This window comes from Dreissena polymorpha, chromosome 1, assembly GCF_020536995.1.
Source record: "Dreissena polymorpha isolate Duluth1 chromosome 1, UMN_Dpol_1.0, whole genome shotgun sequence".
NCBI classification, from domain to species: domain Eukaryota; kingdom Metazoa; phylum Mollusca; class Bivalvia; order Myida; family Dreissenidae; genus Dreissena; species Dreissena polymorpha.
The window spans coordinates 195,041,785-195,065,981 of NC_068355.1; the positions used below are offsets into that span (position 1 = coordinate 195,041,785).

At 34.8% G+C, this 24,197-nt stretch overlaps 1 protein-coding gene across 1 annotated transcript; it reads left to right on the top strand.

The window, feature by feature from the left end:
* The first annotated feature begins 1,525 nt into the window (after positions 1-1,525).
* LOC127865502 (uncharacterized) lies at positions 1,526-22,669 on the top strand. The gene is made up of 3 exons (XM_052405355.1): positions 1,526-1,939; positions 20,461-21,443; positions 22,320-22,669. The coding sequence occupies exons 1-3, from the start codon at positions 1,581-1,583 to the stop codon at positions 22,667-22,669; spliced, it is 1,692 nt and encodes a 563-aa protein (XP_052261315.1). The 5' UTR covers positions 1,526-1,580.
* The last annotated feature ends 1,528 nt before the right edge of the window (positions 22,670-24,197 follow it).

The window sequence follows — 24,197 nt, forward strand, 5'->3', positions numbered from 1 at the left end:
AAAACTTATCAATATTCTGCACAAAATTTTAAATAGCTCAGCAAATGAGATTCTCCTTAAAGAAAATTCCTTTGTGTGAAATAGACATGCTCAAATATACACAACCATTTATTTGTATTATGTATCCTTTAAGCTGATGAATTTTCAATTTGATATTTAAACAAATTAGCCAATGCATGGTTTATTAAAACCATTCCAATAAGCATTGGAAATTTATAAACATATTATTTTTCTTACTTTTTGTGCACTTTGCATGTCAGATTTGTGTGAAATAGTAGTTTTGATATTGGCATTCTTGAATTACTTTAATTTAAATTTAAATCTTACAAAACTTTTAAAATCAATGTTGTAAAGTTCCTATATATGTTCTTAAGTTTTGCTTGATTTGTCATTGTCAGCTCGGATACTACTTACATGTACATGTTCCCTGCATGGGTATTCTTAATAATACTTAAATGTACTCCGCGTACCGAAAATATACTAACACGTATCCGGTCAATTGAGACTGTACCTGAGATGCATTCCCGCCTAAAATCCAATGTCGTCAAAATGCTTTTTGAGCAGGAGTTTCGATAATATAAAGGTCATTTTACAGCATATTGACATAAATATGAATATAATTAATTTGAAAAAAGCCGACAAAAACCAATTTAGCGTTAGGTTACGTTTCAGTATGGTTTCTGTACCCGGGGTACATTTTAGTATACTAAGGAGTATCCGAGGTAAATTTTATTAGTACCCGAGCCGAAAATGACCAATGGAGCTTATGTTTCCCTTCGAATAATTGGTTTGTATACATTAATGCTGTGCACATGCCCATCATGGGTTGGTCTGTAGGTTGGTATGTAGACTATTTTTGTTCTGCTTATATCTGGTGAATGCATTGGTGTACAATCTTGCAAATTGGTATGTTGGTTATAAGTGAAAACCTGAATACGCTTGTTAATGTTTAGGTCAACATGTCAAAGGACAGTGTCACAAGGTTTAGTGATTTCTTAGGTGGAAAGTAATAAACATATAAAGTTTAAGGGCAAGGTCACATGATCTGGTATCATAATATTAGTTTGCACACAAAAACTAGAGAACCTGTTAATGTTAGAAAACATTGAACAATATTTGTGATGTAATCAGAGAACGTTTTCATGTTAGAAAATATTGAACAATATTTGTGATGATGGCCTTCACTAAATACATGCCTTATACATTGTTAAATTTCTGTCCATTAATCAATATGCATTCAAATTCACTGCATTTAGTCTGGCCTATCTATCTGTTAAACATGATCTAATTTCCAATTCGGTATCTTCTTTGCCACCGAAATGAAGACCCACGTGACCCAATAGTCCCAGTACAGTTAACATAGTAACACTGTTTACTGCTTAGAATTGATTGTCATTTGACAGTTTATTTGGTTTCTGTTCAGTTCAAAATACTTGATGGCTTAACCATTTTAGGTTTAACTGGATTTTTGTTCAGTACATATTTTGTGATTGACTTTTTAATAAAAGATTTAAATTATGTCTTTTCTGAACTAGTTATACGTATTCACAGAGATACTGTGAAATTAAGAATTTTCCTGAATGTTTTGTTTGCTTAAAATGTCAATTTTCAAAATGGCGGACTTGTCTACATCTTCTCATGCCAAAGGCTCTGATGAGGTTAAGGATTTTATTTGTTCGTCATGCAAAGAGCAAGCAAATGCAGATTTTTACTGCAAAACATGTTTGAAACTTTATTGTGGGAAATGTATTCAGTTGCATGATAAGTGGTTTAAAAAACATTCAGCTTATGGAAGGAATGACATGAAAGAATGGCCAGTTTCGAAACAGGTGGAGGAATTTCTATTGAAGTGTCAAGCGCACAAGGATGACAAAATTGAAATGTTATGTGATGACCACAGTCAGTTGTGCTGCACAAAGTGTGCCTTCAATGATCACAGGTTTTTCTGAAATACTTTGGCACATAAATGTGTTTAGAAATCAATGAACTATATCATGTCACAATGTTAATGAGAATTAAGTATTGTCAAGTTTGCAATTTTGATTTATTGTATTTTAGCAAACACATTTTTTCCTGATTTTTCTGTGAAAAGAATCAAATACAATGAAATTTTACGACTACACTTTCTTTCAAATTTTTTGAAATGACTTATGAAATTAATTTGAAATTGTGTCTTTTCTGGACTTGTTATTTGTTTTCACAGAAATACTGTTTAATTAAGAAATTTCCTGAACTTCTTATTCATGGGAGTTTAATATTTCCTGTGATGGCATTTATAACCTGTGTCCTTAATAACCATGCATCAGAAAAACAAGAAGTTTGAAGGTGTGTTTTAACTCAAACAGTACAGAACTAAATTTAAGTAAACAGTACAGAACTAAATTTAAGTATATATTAAATGCTCAGGTATGGGAGGTCTTTATTAGCTTGGCGTTATTATAGAATAGATTTACATTATACACTGGGTTCTTTGTCCAAAGTAGAGCTCATGTTTGATGTATGATTGTATTGTTTTAACTTGTAAAACAAAGTGCATTCAACACAAATTATGAGCTCTACAATCACTGTCAGACCAGTCACACTGCATGAGCAATTCTCACAAGCCTTTTAGACAAGACTACCTTTATGTGTACTAGAAAAGCTTGGCGTTATTATAGAATAGATTTACATTATACACTGGGTTCTTTGTCCAAAGTAGAGCTCATGTTTGATGTATGATTGTATTGTTTTAACTTGTAAAACAAAGTGCATTCAACACAAATTATGAGCTCTACAATCACTGTCAGACCAGTCACACTGCATGAGCAATTCTCACAAGCCTTTTAGACAAGACTACCTTTATGTGTACTAGAATTTTTGTCTGGTGTTTTGTTTCCAATATTAAATAAATCTCTATCCAGCTGCAATAAGAAATAAAGCTGTCAAAAAACTACTTATGATTACCTAGATTACTTTGATTACCTAGAAAAAGTGATTGCCTGGTTTAAGAGCCCTATATATTGTTATGCCCCCCTTCGAAGAAGAGGGGGTATATTGTTTTGCACATGTCTGTCCGTATATCCGTCCGTATTGTCCGTCCACCAGATGGTTTCCGGATGATAACTCAAGAACGCTTAGGCCTAGAATCATGAAACTTCAGAGGTACATTGATCATGACTTGCAAATGACCCCTATTGATTTTGAGGACACTAGGTCAAAGGTCAAGGTGACCCAAAATAGTAAAATGATTTCCTGATGATAACTCAAGAACGCTTATGCCTAGGATTATGACACTTCATAGGAACATTGATCATGACTTGCAGATGACCCCTATTAATTTTTCAGGTCACTAGGTCAAAGGTCAAGGTCATGACCTTGTCATTAGTGCATATGATTTACTTTACACCCAGTGAGCATATATGTCATAGCCTTAACAGTAGTGGGTAATATCCAAACATAAATTCATTCAACATCTTTTAAAAGCCCAGCTTTTACCTTAAATGACCTTTACATAACGCCAACAAACCCGAATGAATACACTCCATTCATTCCATTGGCTAATTTGAACAGAACCCCCCCCCCCCCCCCCAGAACATTGGCAACATAACCACGTCTGTAGTATCAGATGAAACACTCACAGAGTAGGGAAATGCTGACTTCTCTTTTCATATTCATTTTGGCCCAGTTACAGTTAGGCATTACATAAATTTTGTCTGCAATACGTTCAGGGTCCATGCTTGGTCAGTAAATTGTCAGGGGAAGATGGACTGTACTATTAATAAATACCTCATTTTGATAATACAATATTGCTTTTTAAGATATCAAATAAAGATCCCATGAATTTTATGGAAATAAATTATTGAAAACCTAAAATATATTGGTAAATGTTGTTTGTCTTGCATTTGTCTTTCAATTACCAAAATAATATGGTTTGCATGCTAGATCTGAAATCATTGAATTGTCTAGCCACACATACGTGACGTACATTTACGCACTCAGTCTGTTTGAAAATCTTTCTTGTAATCCAGAATAGGCAACTGACATTTGCCATTTTGCTATTAATAACACAGTGTGACTTCAATTTTCTATTAGAAAGTATTGTGGTTTGATGTTCCATTTACAAGATGCACAGATTTGTAAATAACAGTGTCATGTACAAATGGGTCTTATGCAATATGCTGCCAGTGTATCTCCAGTCCAGCAGTATTTTCAGGATATGCATTATGTAGAGGATACTCAGGAGATATCACGAAATCTTGAGCTACGCTGGCCAAATATGCTATAAGACCAATTTTTGCATGACGGGGATGTAATAGTGTTATTTGAATGTGTTAAAGAAAAATATAAGTCCCTTACCGGCTGCAATCATTGCACAACTACTTAAAAAATAAAAATCTAAATCTAAAAATTATAAAATATTATTAGACCATTTATTTGAAATAAGATCTATAACATTCAAAGATAAAACAATAACATAAAAACACTTTACTCAATAATAAATTTGTTAAAAAAAGTTTCACCTTTCCAAAAAAAGTAATTAGATGGGTTGATTTGAAGCTCTGCCGGAATGCAGCGAGGGGGGGGGGTTATATCTTGAATTCTTTGAGTGGCAGAGAAAGGCTGAGACCGGTTAATCTGATAAGGCTAGAACTGTTTTGCCAAGAACTTGGGAGAATGATCGTGACCCATCAAAAGGTGTGGTTGCAACTTTTTGCAAATAAAATTTAAAAAAACTATATTGTGTAATAAAATCTAACAAACCCAACATGAGACAAAATATCAAAATAGAGATTATTAAAATAACATTTTTATAGCACAACTTGAACAAATTACAATTTAGACAGGAACACAATATCATTATCAAAAAAATGATAATATAGGCATATGAAATGGCCGATAAATAATAGTTAAGAATGTCTTTAAACTGAAAACCTTTTATAATAGGCTAGGGGCTTTTTCTTCATTAGCAAATGGCTTTTTTGCACAAATTTGATGAATTTGCGATGCAAATGTTCAATATTTAAAAAGTAAGCGACTATTTTTTTACACATTTTTTAACAGTTTATAGCAATTAATTTTTTTCACAATTTTGAACAGTTTGAGACACATATTTTTACAAATTTGAACAATGTGCAACTTATTTTTTTCTCAATTTTGAACAGTCACAATTTACCTAATTTGTTCACAATTTTGAACAGTGTGCAACTTATTTTTCCACAATTTTCAAGATTGAGCGGCTAATTTTTCACAATTTTCAACATTGCGCGACTCATTTTTCACAATACTCAACATTGCGTTACTCAATTTTTCACAATTTTCAATAGTTTGCGACTGACATTTTCTGACTTGTAAACAATGCGCGACTCATGTTTTCACAATGTTGAATAGTCACCACCCATTTTTCACAACTGTGAACAGTGAACGACTCATTTTTTCACAATATGAACAGTGTGCGACAAATTTTTTCACAAAATGAGGGGGCAAAGGTAGCTGCTCAAAGATGAGAAAAGCCCACTGCCAGAAATTTTATCCAAAAAATAGCCCCATTGCTTTTCGGAGCTAAACAACCCATTCTTTTTCAACAAGCACACAGACCAATGACAGTAGGACTACTGGCACTGACTGTTGGTTCATCAGAATGAAAATGGGTGTCAAAAATAGCAAAAATAATGAAGCATGTGTAATGTGTATGTATAAAGATGAAACTTACCAACCACTCGACCAGGAAACATATGGTTGCACAGACTATGTGGGATTCAGGATGCTCTCCCACTGATATCATGCATATCATTGGACACAATAACATACACATCATTAATCTCAGCAATATATATCTCCAACTCCAAACACACAGCTTGTAAAATCTCTGAATATTGCACAAAAGCAGCTTCCTTAGAAAGTTCAAAATCCACAAGCAGTTGCGTTCCCCACCCACTTTGACTTCCCAGCGAAACCGTTAACATCTCACTACTAAACGTATACTACGGAGATGGACAAGTTGAAAAATAAATCACTCTGAACACTTCCAATTAGCGCACTATGTTAAAATCCCGTTCCATTTAGTTATTGTCTTTATTGTTTGAGATTTTCACTCTACACATTCGCTTTGAAATAGCGGTTGGTGTGTACTTGGAAGTACATGTACATGTCGAATGTGTTATTATAAAGAATATTGGTAATGCGCTTTTAGTGCAGAAATTGTAATTTTAAGTATCGAATTCTCGCTTCAATTTTTTTATTTAGTTAAATTATGAGTGTTTAAATTTTATTGTTTGTTGCTCACTTGCGAACTATTTTTTATGTGTAAATATGCATAGACGCTAGCGGATGGAATCAGGCTGCTACTAATTTGCATATTTTACTACCATACATCAATGAGATTAAGCGGTTGTTTATTTTTGTTTGTTTTGTTAATATTTTCATATTTACTTAAATGTGGCATAATAAATAGAATAACTGGTTGGTGACTTTTGATATCATGTGATATCAAAAGTCACCAGTCATATATTCTCTATTTATATCACGGTCAACAGGAAGTTCTTATATCAGTCATGTGTGGAGGATGGTCATATTACTCGTAATCAGCTATAAAGTAATCATTTTTAGTAAAATAGATCAGTTTCAGCAAAAAAAACAATTTGATACCAAGATGTCATATTTTTTAAACATAAAGTGCAACACAAACAGAAAACCCCCCACATTTTTTGCAAATATTAAGTGTGCCTGTTCTGCAGGGAAATTAATGGATAGCATTTAACCATGAAATTAATAACAACATTGTGTTGACTGTTGTTTACTTTAAATATCACTCTGTTGATAGAGAATTAATTTCACCATGCTCTTGTTTCCTGTAGCAAATTGAATAGATGTTTTGACATTTAAAATAGCTGTTAGAATAAGCTTTGTTTTAGTTCAGTTAAATTTTAGGTTTTATAGAGAAAGCAGCATAGACATGGAAATATTTTATAGCAGCACTAAGAATAATAGAAAATAGTTGTTTTAATGCTTTATATGAAAAGTAAAGTATATTGTGAAATCTTTAAACAACTATAGTGTAATAAAAGTATAATATAGTTGAAAAGTGCAATAGTGTGTGTTTATTATTTTTCCTGAGGCGGATTTAAATAGAACCCTATAGAACAATTTGGTAGCAGAGCGAGGTTTGCCTATTTCTACATCTCACAATGGATGACAAAGAAGATGAAGAAACCCCTCAAGAGGCCCCTCAGGAGAATTTAGTAGAATTAAAAGTGAAGAAATCACGATGTAAAGCAGCATTCACCAGGGCGCGTAATAAAGTGAAAGACATTTTAAGCGATGATACGCCAAATAAAGATCTTGTGAAAGAGTCACTTGACAAGGTTGAAGAGGCTATGGACATGGCAGTGCAAAGTGTTCAAGACCTAGCCTTAGTGGTGAAAGATTCAACAGAATTGGCAAGTACTTTGAATGAAATTGACATTTTTGAAAAACAGTATGATGAACTCGTGAGTTTATATGATGAAGTTTTTACAGTAAGCTCCAAGTCTGACCACAAAGTAAGCTCCAAGTCTGACAACAAAGTAAGCTCCGAGTCTGACCACAAAGTAAGCTCTAAGTCTGACCAAGATCATGAATCAAACCATGAAGACGGCAGTAAATCAGATTCCGCATTAGGAAAAGACATGTGGAAACAACTTCAAAGAGTAAAGATTCCCTTGTTAACTGCTGACAAAACAAAGTACCCTGCATGGAAGGCAGCTTTTCAAGCATGTATTGACGAATCGCCAAGTACCCCACAGTACAAACTTCTGCAATTACGCCAGTACCTAGGGGGCGAAGCGCTACATTCTATTAAAAATCTGGGACATTCGAAAGAGGCATATAATGCTGCAAAGGAAAGGCTTGACAGGAAATATGGTGGTACCAAAAGAGTAGTGAACCAATTCTTAGATAAGTTAGAGAATTTCCAGCCTTTAAAGAATAAATCACCTAAAGAACTTGAAAAATTCGCTGATTTACTTGACATTGCAGTTATTAACTTAAAGGAAGTAAACCATCTTCATGATCTTGAAGGAAGATCGTTATACCACCGTTTGTTAAAGAAACTGCCACAAACCATGTTAACACGCTATATGAGAACACTCCATGACAAATCATTACCAGACTCTGTTGAAACATTGAGAACGTTTGTGAATGAAGAGACGGAATATGCAGTTCATGCAAATGAGACTATTTATGGTTTGAAACACCAAGAAAACCCGCGAATGAAATCCCAAAAGACCTTCTTCCTAAAAACAGACGCAAGGCAAAAACAATCTGTTAAATGTCAAATTTGCAGAGAAAATCACAATGCATGGGAATGCATGAAATTCAAGACTATGAATGTAGAAGAATGATGGAAACAAGCAAAAGATGCTGGACTTTGCCTCAGATGCCTTAAAGGTAATCATATGGGGAAAGAATGTAGATTAAAGGGACAGTGTGGAATAAATAGTTGCACAAAGACACACAACAGACTATTACATAGAGATGTTTTGAATGTTAATGCTAAAGCATTTCACCCAGTACCACAAGAAGATGTCTCGAAGACATATAGTGCCCATAATAGATCAAGTATTGCTCTGAGAACCATTCCGGTAGTAGTATCAGCAGGCAATCGTGAATTAGTCATCAATGCATTTTTAGATGACGGGAGTACAACGTCTTATCTTAATGAAGATGTTGCATGTGAATTACAACTCCAAGGAGAAAGAAAAACTATTGAAGTAAGTGTGATGAATGGAAAATCAGATAGATTCAGCACTATGAATGTTATGTTCAAACTCCAGAGCTTAAATAGAAAATATGAACTTTCAATGGAAGCACAAACAGCAAGAAATGTAACTGGAAAACTTCAAACAGTGAATTGGCAAATAATGAAAGAGCAGTGGCCACATCTTAAAGACATACCATTCCCAAGTACTGGTAGAAAGAAGAAGATAGATTTACTGATAGGTCTTGACTATGCGCACCTTCATAGGTCACTTGGAGAGATAGTAGGTGGTGATGGTGAACCAGAGGCTAGATTGACACCACTTGGATGGACATGTGTTGGGCCAATAAATAGAGAGAATAATCATGATAGCACTAGCATGTTTGTGTTTCATGCTAATAATACCTTGGAGACTTCATTGAAACAGTTTTGGGAAGTTGAAAGTGAAACGGAATGTAACCAAATGTCACTAGAAGACAAGAAAGTGCAGGTTAAAATAGAAAACAGTATTGAACACAAAGACAATAGATACATAGTTCCATTGCCATGGAAATCAGATAAAGAAACATTACCTGACAACTATAGTAGTGCCTTAAACAGACTATATGGTACTGAGAAAAATTGAAGAAATCTCCTGAATTGAAACAGGAGTATAATGACATTATAAGAAAATATGAAGAGAATGGCTTTATTAAGAAGGTTGAAAGAAAAGACAATGAAAAAGGATGGTATTTGCCACATTTTGCTGTAGTGAAGCCAGAAAAGGAAACAACAAAAGTTCGCATTGTGTTTGATGCATCATCTAAACATGAAGGCACAAGTTTGAATGAGTACCTAAGTACAGGTCCAAAATTGCAAAGAGAACTGTTTGATGTGTTGCTAAGGTTCAGAAGAAATCAGATCGCAGTTGTCTGTGACATAGCGGAGATGTATTTGAAAGTTGGCCTAGCAAGTGAGGATCAAAAATACCAAAGATTCATATGGAGAGAATCACCAGAAAGCCCCATCGAAACATTTGAATTCACACGTTTAGTGTTCGGAGTTAACTCATCACCATATCTAGCCCAGTATGTATCTCAACATAATGCTGTGCTCCATGCCGACATATATCCGATGGCGGCTGAGACAATTCTGAAGTCTACTTACATGGACGATAGCATGGATTCTACGAAAAACGTGACAGAGGGAATAGAACTATGTAGACAATTGAGAGAGCTGTGGCAGAAAGCTGATATGCATGCTAGAAAGTGGATTTCAAATTCACTAGAAGTGTTAGAAACAATACCAGAAAAAGATAGAGCAGCAGAAATAGATTTAGGAACAGGAAATCTGCCAACAACTAAAACTCTTGGAATATCCTGGCAAGCAAAACATGATGAATTTATATTCAAAGTCGGTGACGAAATGACAATGCCAGATGAAATCACAAAGAGAAATGTATTAAAGACTGTTTGTAGGATATTTGATCCTTTAGGTTTTTTAGCGCCATATGTAGTACGAGGGAAACAAATCATGCAAGACATCTGGTTAAGTGGGGTTGACTGGGATGAAAACGTGAGAGAAGCAGAGAAGTTGAATTTTGAAAGGTGGTTCGAAGAGCTTAAACATTTAGATAAGATCAAGATTCCACGTTGTCTCAAAAACGAAAATAATGAAACACAGCTGAAGTCAATGTCAATTCATACATTTGTAGATGCGTCATCAATTGCATATGGAGCAGTAACATATTTGAGATGTGAGTATGAAAATGACGATGTGACTGTACGCTTTGTAGCTGCAAAAAGTCGTGTTGCTCCCATAGAATCTACTAGTATCCCAAGACTTGAACTACTTGCAGCAACACTTGGTTTAAAACTGACATCAAGGATTTGCAAAACTCTTGAAATAGAAATCAAACAAGTAACATTATGTTCGGACAGCATGAATGTCATATATTGGATACGAAATAACAGCAGACAATTCAAAACATTTGTTGCAAACAGAATTGGTGAAATTCGCAGAGTAACAAATCCAAGTCAATGGAGATATGTTCCTACAAACGAAAACCCAGCAGACTATGTGTCAAGAGGTTTACCTGTTAACAGTCTTGCTGTTGCGAACAATTGGTGGGAAGGCCCCAGCTTTCTAAGGGAAAGTGAAAACGAATGGCCAAAGAGCAAAATTGATGTGGGTAATGATGGAAAACTTGAAATGCGAAAAAAACAGCACGAACATATTTGCGTACATTTTTTGTGTCACAAGAAGAGTGTAGACTTAGCCCGGAAAGATATTCAAATTGGACAAAACTTGTTAGAATTCGAGCATGGGTCATTAGATTTGTTGAAAACTGCAAATGAAGAAAGAAGATCGAGTCAGTGGGCCATTGAATGTGGTCGAAATTGAAGAAAGCAAGACTGAAATGATCAAAGAGACACAGAGAAGATATTTTGCAGAAGAGTATGATAAACTAAGTAAGAATCAGAAAGTAGGAATTTCCAGCAAACTGATCAAACTGAATCCAAGATTAGACACCGACGGGGTGATAAGAAGTGACAGTAGACTAAAGTACTCTGACTTTCTTCCATATGACACTAAATATCCTGTGTTACTACCCAGGAAGAGTCCAGTTACAGAGTTAATTGTGAAAGATGCCCATGAAAAGAACAATCATAGCGGAACAAACCAAACACTCTCTGATCTGTCAGTGAAATACTGGATTGTAGCTGCTAGAAAACAAATAAGAGACTGGGAAAACAAGTGTTCTGAATGCAAACGAAGGAAAGGCCATCCAAAGGATAAAATCATGGCACCTTTACCTAAAGTGAGAACAAAAGTAACCATGCGTGCATTTAGTAATGTCGCAGTAGACTTTGGTGGTCCTTACATTACAATCCAGGGAAGGGGAACAAGACGAGCAAAGAGATACCTCTGTCTATTTACATGCTTATCAACACGGGCAGTGCACCTAGAATAGCCTTTGGTCTCGACACAAATGCTTTCTTGAATGCATTCTACAGAATGGTGAATAGGAGAGGTTTACCAGTTTCAGTGTATTCTGACAATGGCACTAACTTTGTTGGGGCAGATAAAGAACTAAGAGAACTAGTGCAGAATGTAGACAAAGACAAAATCAAAGAAAGTGCTGCTAACCGAGGAATACAGTGGTTTTTCAACACTCCTGCGGCGCCACACTGGGGTGGCGTACATGAAATAATGATTAAATCAGCAAAACGAGCAATATCAGCAATCTTGACCTCAGCTGATATATCTGATGAAGAGCTCATCACAGCTTGTACTGGTGCTGAAAGTTTGATTAATTCTCGTCCACTAACGTACCAGTCTGCAAATGTTGATGATTGCACACCGCTTATTCCTAACCATTTCCTGTTTGGACAAGTTGGAGGTCAATTTGCTCCAGACTCAGTTGACAACATAGATTATAGCCCAATTAAACGCTGGAGACGTGTACAAGAACTCGTGAAACACTTCTGGAAACGTTGGTTGCAAGAGTTTCTGCCAATGCTTGCTGGCAGAAAGAAGTGGTTTCAACAAAACAGAGACTTTAGGATGGGAGACGTTGTTCTTGTTGTCGATCCTGAGCAGCCTAGAGGTCGATGGCCGCTTGGTAGAATAGTGGAGATTTTCCCAGGAGCTGATGGTCATGTTCGCGCTGTCAGTGTTCGTATTGGACAGTCAGTTTTGAAGAGATCAATTACAAGACTTTGTTTAATTGTGCCAGAGGAAGAAGATTAGAGCATAAACTCAGCTTCAAAACCAAGCGCAAGTGTAAATAAGCTAGTTGTATGTTGGTTGTTATGTTAAGTGGCATAATAATCCACAAAGCAACCACAGTTAATACTGATAGGTGTAAAAAGTTTTATATACAGATTTGCAATTTGACTCAGAGTGCATAATAATAACTGTATATCCTATTTTTGGGAAGACAAACATAGTGAACATTTTGTGAAACTGAAGAGCTTGAAATTTTGCTTGATGTCTTGTAATTACATCTTAGTATACTATACATTGTATGACATTTTGATGATAGAGAATGTATATTATATGTTGCTTTTATTACAAATTTTTATCATATATAGGCATGCGAAATGTTATAGTTTTGTTTATAAAAATAATGCGATTGTGTGTAGTTGAGTATTTGGAGATTAAAGTGTCTCGTTTGTATTGTAGTCTGATATTACAGTAAATTATAGTTAGTATAGTAATAGTAACGCTTCCACTGAATCTAGATAAGCAAATAGTACAGAAGATTTTGTCACGTAATTATGTATCGTTCATGGAAAACACACAGTAACAACCAAAGTTCATTTCTGTTTTTATCGAGATTTATTTCTGTTAAATAATTTCTAACACAACGCTTCCAATGTTCATGAAGTACAATTTTACATCGCGGTGGCCAACATGGCCACCACGTCAAGAAAGCGTGACTACTCTACTCGATTGTCAAACTCAGGACCCCCTTCATACAACGCAGATGCCAATTTATACAATAATGGACAAATAAATTGGGTGACGGCTGTCTGGATGATTGACTTTAACATGAGTTAAATTACCTGATACGGGATGGCTTTATGTGTGACTGACATATCTTGTGCATATATATGCCAATAATTAAGCGAGACCACGTTTGTTTAACTGCATATATGAAAGTTCACCTGTCATTTAACATGAAAATATACCCAAATTAACAGTGCTGCATGTGCTTACCATAGACATAACTAATTAGTGAACCCAGCCATGGGCAATAACTTGGTGCATTTTTCTCGTCTAATTTGACGACGACATATGATGCCCATTTATGCATTTCTTCATGAAGACAGATATTATGTATTCAGTTACACCGAACAAGGAATATACATGAAATACACCAATTATGCGACACACCTCATTTTCATTAATGAAAGATTTTATATTTTATGATTTAAAATCTTTAGAAAGATCAAATCCTGAATGACAAGTGTCTTACAATATCATGTATCAATGTTAAATGACGTTGGTCGATTGTCCACGTAACACTACAGGCGTTGTTTGACTAGTGACCTCCTGTGCTGTCCATTCGAAGTAGGTATTGCCCGGGTTGAATATGTACCTGTTGCTGTCAAGTAGATGTCTTGGTTTGTTGTTTTCTGTCTATGTTGATTCATGGGTGATGTACCATTGCTGTCGTGATGAAGCTCTATCTATCGCCAAGCTGTGTAGGCAAATCGCACGTGGTCGGTTGCACTCATCTGCGTATCAAGGTTCACATCGAGGCTGGATATGTCATCGTGGTTTCTGTTGTTTTTGTCGCTGAACCAGCCGTCATCACGTCGTTGTTTCTGTTGTTGAATCCATCGTGATATTGTCTCTGGATATGGTGTTGATGCGTACCGCATTGCTTATAATTGTGACGTCTGTTAAAACCTTTGTGATCGCATTGTTGTTTCTGTTGTTGTTGATTGTACTTTTGTTCTTGGTTCCAGCGTCTTCATTTCTCTTGGGACATTAAGATCTTCTATTGGCCATAATGCTCACGAGGTATTAACTATAGCAGTGTTCTCCTTGATGTCTTAGGCCTCGGAAGTATCATTCCAAATGCGTTATCTACGCACGTCAAACAGTTGAACGGCTGCATCTACTCTATATTGTTTAACGTCACAAGTATTGTGTCCAGTGTTGCGTCACTTGTTGTCCTTCGAAATCTTCTGGCGTTGGTCTTCTTTTAGCGATAGAACCAGGTATTCACTTTGAGAGTAAACGCCGTGATGTTCCATTCTAATTATGTTGTTTGTTTCTTCTATTCGTTGTGGAAGGCGTTGTCTCGCGAAGTGGCTCTTCTTCGGCGTTGTCTTCAAATCTCGATATTTTCATCTGCGTCGTGGTGATACAAGTATCAGTTGTTCAAAATCATGGCAAACATTTATAAATATCCCCTTAGTTATTGTTAAATATCGTCATGACAACTTACTGTGATATCTTATTCAAAACAATAAATTCTTTACAACGAAAAAATATTAGTCAATTCCTCAAAACATACTTCGGATAAGTACATGACAGTTTGACATCTGACAAGCCATTTACTTAATATGACTTGCGTACCGCCTTAGGCATAATATCATTACTATTTCGACTATTTGGTATTTTGTCATTTTACGCACGTGCAGCCAGTAAATTTTTGACAGGCGCGCGCCACTTTATTGCCCTAGAGTAATGGGTAATGATAGACGTACCTGTTCATATCATGATTTCATAAACCTCATCTTAACTACTAAAGTTTTGCCGTTGGGCATAGATTTATTGACATGTTTGACCTGTGCACTTGTAAAGATGCGCAAATATGACAAGGCAGACTTTTATATATATGCATTCATAATATTAGAACACGTATCGGTATACTTCAAAATTCAGGTCTTTGCTCCTAATCGAACTACTCAAATAATTCTTATGCGACATCGCATCTTCTGTCCATAGCGTAATTTGCTTCGATGGCACAGGGATAAATTCACTAACACATGAGGACGCTAAGGTTATCAGAACCTCGAGCTCGGTATGTCCGAACGCTGATCAGTCAGCCGTGCTCATAAAATATAATTGTAACCCTTAAACAATTATATTAGAAATTTAATACGTACATATCGTTATATTTTAACTGCGCTATACGCGTCAGATCGCATTAAATTCTTACTTAAAATTACTCAAGACCTTCAATATTACCAATATCCTACATATATTTGCATCAACACAATGACGTATATACATATTTACATAATATTTTTTTTGTGTGTGTCTGCCCTATTCATATTCGCAATCAACATTATTTTTCTTATTTCCTATTTTCTTTCTTTTTCAATTCTGAAACTATTTTTAAATTTTCCAATAATTTTATTTATTCGTCCTCTTTTATTTTCTTTATCATTCTAATAAACAAAACCCGCCTTATTTTCTTTATTAAAATAATAAACAAAACTGTCTTAAATAATCTAAATTCCTAAATTCTTAATTCCGTAAATGTAAAATTCTAGGTAAATTTTTTGAATATGTGTATCATCTCCGAGTTTTTTCTATTATATTAATAAATAAAACCACTGCCAAAGTTTCTTTATTAAAATAATAAACAAAACTTTATAAGATATTATTATTTCCTTGTACGTTTTAATTAAATGGAATTTTACAAAAAATACCAACAATTTAAAATGGATTTGTGCGAAAAAACGCACGTTCGTATACAATCTATATTATAATCATACACAATTTATATAAAATTCTTTAAATATTCTCAATGATTTGTTCGCCTCTAATTTCATTATTTCTATAACTCAGAAAATTCTGTAAATTTAAATTACTTTCTTTTTCATTTATTTTATTCTTAATTTCCCGATATTTTAGAAAAACTACAGATCAATGAAAAACTGTATGATTTTGATACTTGCATAATTTCTTCGTACATGATTAATTATTTCTTTAAACACTTAACTTCGTAAAATTCTTTAAAACAATTCTGAAAAAGTTCGTTGTCATGAAGCTTTTGTTTTACGTTTTATTTCTTACTTTATAAAATTTGACATAATACCCTGTTTGCCATAATTTATGAAAACACTGACCGTTTTCCATGTTGCGTTGTTTTTTCACGTTGGCCTGTGATTCCGTATAGTGTTGTTTGTACTCCGTTTTCCATGTCGCGTTGATTTTTTCCCTGTTGGTCGTTAAAATGAGTGGCACTTCTGGTTCATCCTGGCACTGCGCACCATAAATGTACTGTGTCACGTAATTATGTATCGTTCGTGGAAAACACACAGTAACAACCAAAGTTCATTTCTGTTTTTATCGAGATTTATTTCTGTTAAATAATTTCTAACACAACGCTTCCAATGTTCATGAAGTACAATTTTACATCGCGGTGGCCAACATGGCCACCACGTCAAGAAAGCGTGACTACTCTACTCGATTGTCAAACTCAGGACCTCCTTCATACAACGCAGATGCCAATTTATACAATAATGGACAAATAAATTGGGTGACGGCTGTCTGGATGATTGACGTTAACATGAGTTGAATTACCTGATACGGGATGGCTTTATGTGTGACTGACATATCTTGTGCATATATATGCCAATAATTAAGCGAGACCACGTTTGTTTAACTGCATATATGAAAGTTCACCTGTCATTTAACATGAAAATATACCCAAATTAACAGTGCTGCATGTGCTTACCATAGACATAACTAATTAGTGAACCCAGCCATGGGCAATAACTTGGTGCATTTTTCTCGTCTAATTTGACGACGACATATGATGCCCATTTATGCATTTCTTCATGAAGACAGATATTATGTATTCTGTTACACCGAACAAGGAATATACATGAAATACACCTATTATGCGACAATTTGTCATACTGTTAACATTTGATAGAATACAGTATAAGTCTTATACTTACAGCTTTTGAAAGAATATAGTATATGGCATACTTTTGAAATTTGACAGAGTACAGTTAGCATAAGCAGTAAGCATACATCTGGTATACTTGACATTTTGATAAACTAAAGTTTATCAAGGTAGGGGAGAATGTTCTGCAGGGAAATTAATGGATAGCATTTAACCATGAAATTAATAACAACATTGTGTTGACTGTTGTTTACTTTAAATATCACTCTGTTGATAGAGAATTAATTTCACCATGCTCTTGTTTCCTGTAGCAAATTGAATAGATGTTTTGACATTTAAAATAGCTGTTAGAATAAGCTTTGTTTTAGTTCAGTTAAATTTTAGGTTTTATAGAGAAAGCAGCATAGACATGGAAATATTTTATAGCAGCACTAAGAATAATAGAAAATAGTTGTTTTAATGCTTTATATGAAAAGTAAAGTATATTGTGAAATCTTTAAACAACTATAGTGTAATAAAAGTATAATATAGTTGAAAAGTGCAATAGTGTGTGTTTATTATTTTTCCTGAGGCGGATTTAAATAGAACCCTATAGAACAGTGCCCGTGCTCATGACGTCATTATTAACTCGTCAAATGACAAAAGTCATCTTCATTTCCGCTTAAACTGCAGCTTTTTAGCGATTTTGTCATTATTTCTTTAAAATCGGGGACGTTGAGGTATGATAAACAGAATAACAGGTTATTTTTTTTACATTTACTAACACTATAATGTGATTTAAAATACATAAACTTTTTACAAACATTTCATGCGGTGGATGTTATGTGACTTTAAGGAAAAAAACAACACAACAATACTTAAACCTTTGTTTTTATTGAATAATTTAGAAAAGTAAATGAGTGTATATTTGTTGAAAATGTGCAGTCCTCTGTGTTCAATATTAAGTACACTTTTCATACTGTAAAAAAAATGTGTGTAAAATAATCATAAACATGTTTTGTATCTTGGATTTCATTAACATTAGGAAATTAACATTTTGAATGTGAAAATAGCTTATGAACAGCGATTGGCTCTTGCTTTGGTGCCATTTAACATTTTTTTTCCAAATAATGCGAATACAATTAAAGTATATTTTCCACAAATTTTTAAAAAAGTTATAATTTTTTGTTATGTTGTGTAGTATAAAGTAAATTACAAAATTATTATTCATATATCCCAATTTAAAAAAAACATCATTGCCACTAGGCTTGCTACTGTATGGTATTTCAATATCACATATAAATAAACAATAGACCAATCTCTCAGATCCTTCTTTAAAACAATTTACAATGGCGTCTTTTCTTTTCCACAAATAGATCATGTGACAACAACTAAAGCAAAGTAATGACAATAGTTAAAATAACAACACAACATATTGGGACATTATAGTAGACCATGAGGTTGCATGTCATAAGCCACTCATCACAGGCTAGATTGTTCATGCTGAAACTTTAGACCATGAGGTTGCATGCCATAAGCCACTCATCACAGGCTAGATTGTTCATGCTGAGACTTTATGAAATAGAGGACCCTCTTTTAAGAAGCCGTGTTATTTTGGTTGGCATCTGTCCTGTGGTCCGTTTGTAGATTGGTCTGTAGACAAATTGTTTCCACATGATGTCTAGGGAATACTTTGACCTACAACCATGCAACATATTTTATGTTTACATGGAGGAAGATTAAGAGGTAAATCCATGTTTCGGTCAATAGGTCAAAAGTCACAGAAGCTTATAACATGAAATTACACGTATAAAGGTGTCGCAGTCAGTTTTAGTACCTGTTATACCAATCATAACAATATTTTAAACAGATTTTCATTATCATAAAACATTGTACATGTAGGACAATTGGACATTCTTCATATATATTACAGTACTGCCTTTATTAAATGCTTTCATTCATTGACTTTTAATCCACTTAAGACAGGTGGTTGTGAACAATTTATTGACTTTTATCGATGGCTTATTTAAAAATGTGTGGGAATATACATAAACTAAAAGTCATGCCTCTTTTCTTGCATTTGTTATTATTGATAGTGTGGTCAAGGTTTACAATATTAAAATTGAAAAAAGTATAAACAACTAGAACATTGTTCTGAGTACATGGATACCTCTACAGTCCAATTTGTCCCACAACTGCACAAATATATTGTCTTAAAATTATGAACAAACATGGAGTTGCACAAGTTAACCTGGCAATTAATATGTTACTGTAGAAGTATCCCTCTATTTGAGTAACAATTCTCACAATTCAAAAAATTTATCGTTTGGTGAAAGGGACTTTCACACTTTTCTTATGTAAACAAAAACTGAAAAAAAAATATCAAGGTGCATAATTTCACATGGTGGGTAATACTTTAAGAATAGTTCATCCCTTTATCAGCTGTACTCTTTGAGTTACTCACAACACAATTTTAAATGTGATTTATTTGCTAAACAGTGGCCATAACTCTGGGTATGTTGAAAAAAGACATACCAAACTATGCATGTGGGTAAAATAACACAATGATAAATATTTATGTAAAGTGTTAGTCTTCTAGTAGCAATACTATTATGCCCCCCTTCGAAGAAGAGGGGGTATCTTGTTTTGCACATGTTCGTCCGTCTGTATGTCCATGCGTCCGTATGTCCGTCCGTCCACCAGATGGTTTCCGGATGATAACTCAAGAACACGTATGCCTAGGATCATGAAACTTCATAGGTACATTGATCATGACTCGCAGATGACCCCTATTTATTTTGAGGTCACTAGGCCAAAGGTCAAGGTCACGGTGACCCAAAATAGTAAAATGGTTTCCGGATGATAACTCAAGACCGCTTATGCCTAGGATCATGAAACTTCACAGGCACATTGACCATGACTTGCAGATGACCCCTATTGATTTTCAGGTCACTAGGTCAAAGGTCAAGGTCACAATGACAGAAAACGTATTCACTCAATGGCTGCCACTACAACTGACAGCCCATTTGGGGGGCATGCATGTTTTACAAACAGCCCTTGTTTATTTTACACTCTACACATATTTTAAAATGTCATTTTTGTCTAAATAGGAGACATTACTACAATTATGATGAAAACAACAGAAACAAAATATAGAGGTGCGCATTAGCTCACATGCCTGGATACTGTACTTATAAAGTTGCAGGAATACATGTTGAGTTATATACGACAAATAAGTCACGCAGATGGATGGATAAGTGCAAATATATATACCCCATATAAAGCCCAAGAAGCGTTAATTTATTGTCCATGTATGTTTTTATTTAACACTTTATTCTTGTTTGAAGCATGACATAATATCACTGACTATTCCTTGGTATGTACATGTATTGATTGTTCATTTCAGCCAGTGCAGTAAAGTGACTCCAATTAATGAGCTGACCAACACACAGCCCACAGACTTAAAGGGACTGTCAGTGGAGCTTGAAACTGTCCTGGAAGAAATCAAAAACCTACAGATCAGTCAGGAGGCCAGCATTCAGTCATTGCAGAACACATACAATGAACATGGGGCAGTCATGATAGAACAAATGCGTGGCAATTTAAATACTCATATAGATGAGTGTGGTAATAGTTGTGTGGGTACCTCGGGCAAAAATGAGCAATGTTTAAAAGAAGAAATGTGTAGGATTGTTCTTTCTATCTTGAATGATTTTAATAATATTTCTGTGAAGGAACTTAACGAGATAAAAAATGAAGTTATAAGCATAAAAGGGTCAGTTACAAGTTCTATTCATAAATGCACCAGTCTTCACAATGACTTGTCACAATTCCATGAAATTGTTGAGAAAATTGGAGATCATAAGGTGCTCTGCCTTATAGCCAGCATAAAATGTAAGCATATAATACAGCAGGCACTGACTCTGCTGGGAAAGTCAGGCAAGGTGTTTAATGTCCAGAGTAATACTAGGCACAATGTGAGAATACCAAGTGATACATGCACATGCTATATTGGAGCCATATGTGTTTTCCCAGATGGACATGTCCTGGTTGGAGACTGTGGGAATGATAAAGTCAAGCTGCTGAACCACCAGTACCAGGTGGTGAGTCACTGGGCCTGTTATCCCAAGGACATGTGCCTCATCACACCCAGTGAGGTTGCTGTGGCTGTGAAGTATAATAACACGTATTGGGTCCAGTTTATCAAAGTCACCCAGAGTCAGCTTACTCCAGTGAGGAAGTTTGAGTTACAACATCACTTTAGAGGTATTGCCCACCACCGTGGTGACCTGTTTATCTGCTCTGGTAATGCATTGTACATGTACTCACTTAGTGGAAAACAGGTCTGCAGACTGTTTGGAGATGTGGATAGCTCATCTTATCTGACAGGTAAGAATCATGTTGGATTCATTAGGAATAAGAATTACAAAGTATAAATTCAAAATTTGTATAATCTATGTGTTCATTGATTTTTACAATAGCCAGAGAGATTTGCACTATTATTGATTTATAAACATGAGTAATGAAGTATTTTGACTGTCACTACATGACATGTCTATAAATAGAAACAGAATTCCTGGGAAAGAGACACTTTCTGACCTGGTGTTCATTGTTGTTGCTATCTACTTACTGCACATGTACAATATGTTTTATTAATTGAAACATTTCATATCATTGTATAAAATAGGTACTCTTTCAATTGTTGTTTTATTTAAGAAGTGTTCAAAGGTATGTATTTATTATAATAATTCATTTAAACATTTTGCTGTTGTAATTGGTTCCGTAAGAATGTAGATAGAAAAGCGTCAATATTTGTTGTTTGAAATATTATTTGTTTTGTTATTAACACTTTACAAACACAACTACACTCGTAACATTACACATGTATAAGGTATGTCTGTTCAGTACATTGTTATCACATGTATACATGTGTGGGAAATCTATTATTGTTGTATAATTCATTATATACATGTGTTGATTGAACTGTGCAATTGATTACGTATGTGTAATTGTTATCATCTGTGAAATTTTGCTGCACTTCATTTCAAACTCACCAGTTGCATGTCAACATGTCAAACTTTTACACAATAGCACTGCTACTGACGTTTATTGTCACACTCAACTATTGAATTATTGGGATGTATGCATATATTTAAGTTGTGTAAAGGCCTACTTATAGCACATATGCGTATTACACTATTACGGCAGTATAATATTATTTAATATTTACATAGTTCACTTTCTTGATGTTTCTCTGTTTTGCAGTAATCAAGTGTGCTGTGAGTCCCACAGGTGACAGGCTGTACATCACCTGCTGGATTGAGCACAAGCTTCTCACCCTTGCCAGGGATGGGACACTCCTGGCTACATTTACAGACCCAGCACTATGGACGCCATGGGGAGTACATGTGACCCCTGCAGGCCAGGTGCTTGTCTGTGGAGGCCGGTCCTACACTATTGTACAGGTGGACAGGGAGGGGAAGAAAAAGCTGGCAACTCTGGTGACAGGGAGGTTTGATAGCATGTGCAGCCAACGGCCAGTCTGCTACAGCAGCACCACATCATCCATCATTGTGGGAACGGACGACGACATCCTGGTGTTCAGAGTAGAATAACGTGTACATGTATGTATAAGTTGTTGTAACTAGTGATAAATATTAAAATGACAATGTGTTGTTCAGCATAAGAGCATGGTCGTGCGTTATGTTACAATACTACATTATGTTTGTAGTTAAAGATTCAAATAATTTGTGTACTCATATTGTTATTTACTCATACAATTTGTGGGTTTTTGTTTGAACATTTGAACTAATATGTAATACGTTATATTGTTAACATATTTGTTTCAGTATTGTCCTTTAATTAATCATTTGTCATTTGCTGTGTATGAAATGAGAGGACCATTTAAATAATTGTTTGTACATAGATATACACGTTCATGATGCTTGTGCTATTTTTAAACCTTCATTATTAGATGCATGTAAAATATGCATAATGAATAATTACTTCAAAACATAGCAAATTTATTTAACATTTTATGAAAACTAATTTGAAATATGAAAAAGTTTAAGTAAACTTTAGGTGAAAAATATTGATCTTTTCAGCATTGTTAAATTACATTATAGATTAACAGAACGCATAGTGGGACATTGGTTATTGTTACCTTTTTATGCTAATGATACTGTATGATTGTAAATAATTACATTGTTAATTGTGACTGTATGACGCTTAAATTGACAAACAGGATGGACAAAGTCTGGCTATTCTGCTTGGCTTGTAAAATTAAGTGTATTTTGGTTGAGATGTTACAATAATTTCATCCATGTAATTGTCTATAAAGATAAGTTGTTTAGTTTTCATAAAAGATTGACATGGGAATTGTTTCAGTATACTCTATGACACACCTGTTGTACATGTTAAAACTGAAGACCTGCACATATGACTGGATTATCGTTACATTTTATTCCCTTTTGTGTTGTGTAAGCTAACTACAATCTTGTGTAATTTCATGTTATTTATTTGCAAGAAATTATTTTGTGTGAAGTAACTTATGTACAAAATACTCATGTGTTTGAGCTGCACTGACTTAGCTAACTGTTATTATGTTATGTGCAGTAACGATTGTACACAAATTTGTGTGTGGGCTAAATATCTGCTTATGTGTAACTCAAGCACCTCTTTATGTGAATTATTTTTGGAATTGACCAGTCTATCAACCAGTGGGAATGTAAGGGAATACACATTTAATCCGCAATATGTCAGCAAGTCCTTTTCCAGCTGTTCACTGAACAGGCTACAAACTGATTACATTAGATTGTGGCAAGCAATCATGACAATAGTGATGGCTGTTATCATTCAATAAAAAACACCATTGTTGTGAACATAATTGAAATGCCCCCTGCTTTTATATGGTCTCTTAAATACGAGAAGGAAGCTGCTGATTTGTGCCGTGAACGATGAGATAGACTACTCATATATTGATAAGTGTTCTGCATTAACATACAGATTGGGAAAATAATCAGTCATGTCTTCTTACATGAATAAAAGCCAGGTTCTTTACAATCCATCAGGATAACAGACAGCGCAAGGACAATACCCAATTGGTAGAGACATCTCCAAGCTGTGAAGTGGAGGTATTTTTCT

What these genes read in the sequence shown, in the direction of transcription:
- LOC127865502 (XM_052405355.1), top strand. Translation starts at nt 1,581, where the DNA reads ATGTTTTGTTTGCTTAAAATGTCAATTTTCAAAATGGCGGACTTGTCT. An exon ending in TGTGCCTTCAATGATCACAG is followed by an intron (nt 1,940 to 20,460) that starts GTTTTTCTGAAA and finishes TGTTCATTTCAG; the next exon opens with CCAGTGCAGTAAAGTGACTC. An exon ending in TAGCTCATCTTATCTGACAG is followed by an intron (nt 21,444 to 22,319) that starts GTAAGAATCATG and finishes TCTGTTTTGCAG; the next exon opens with TAATCAAGTGTGCTGTGAGT.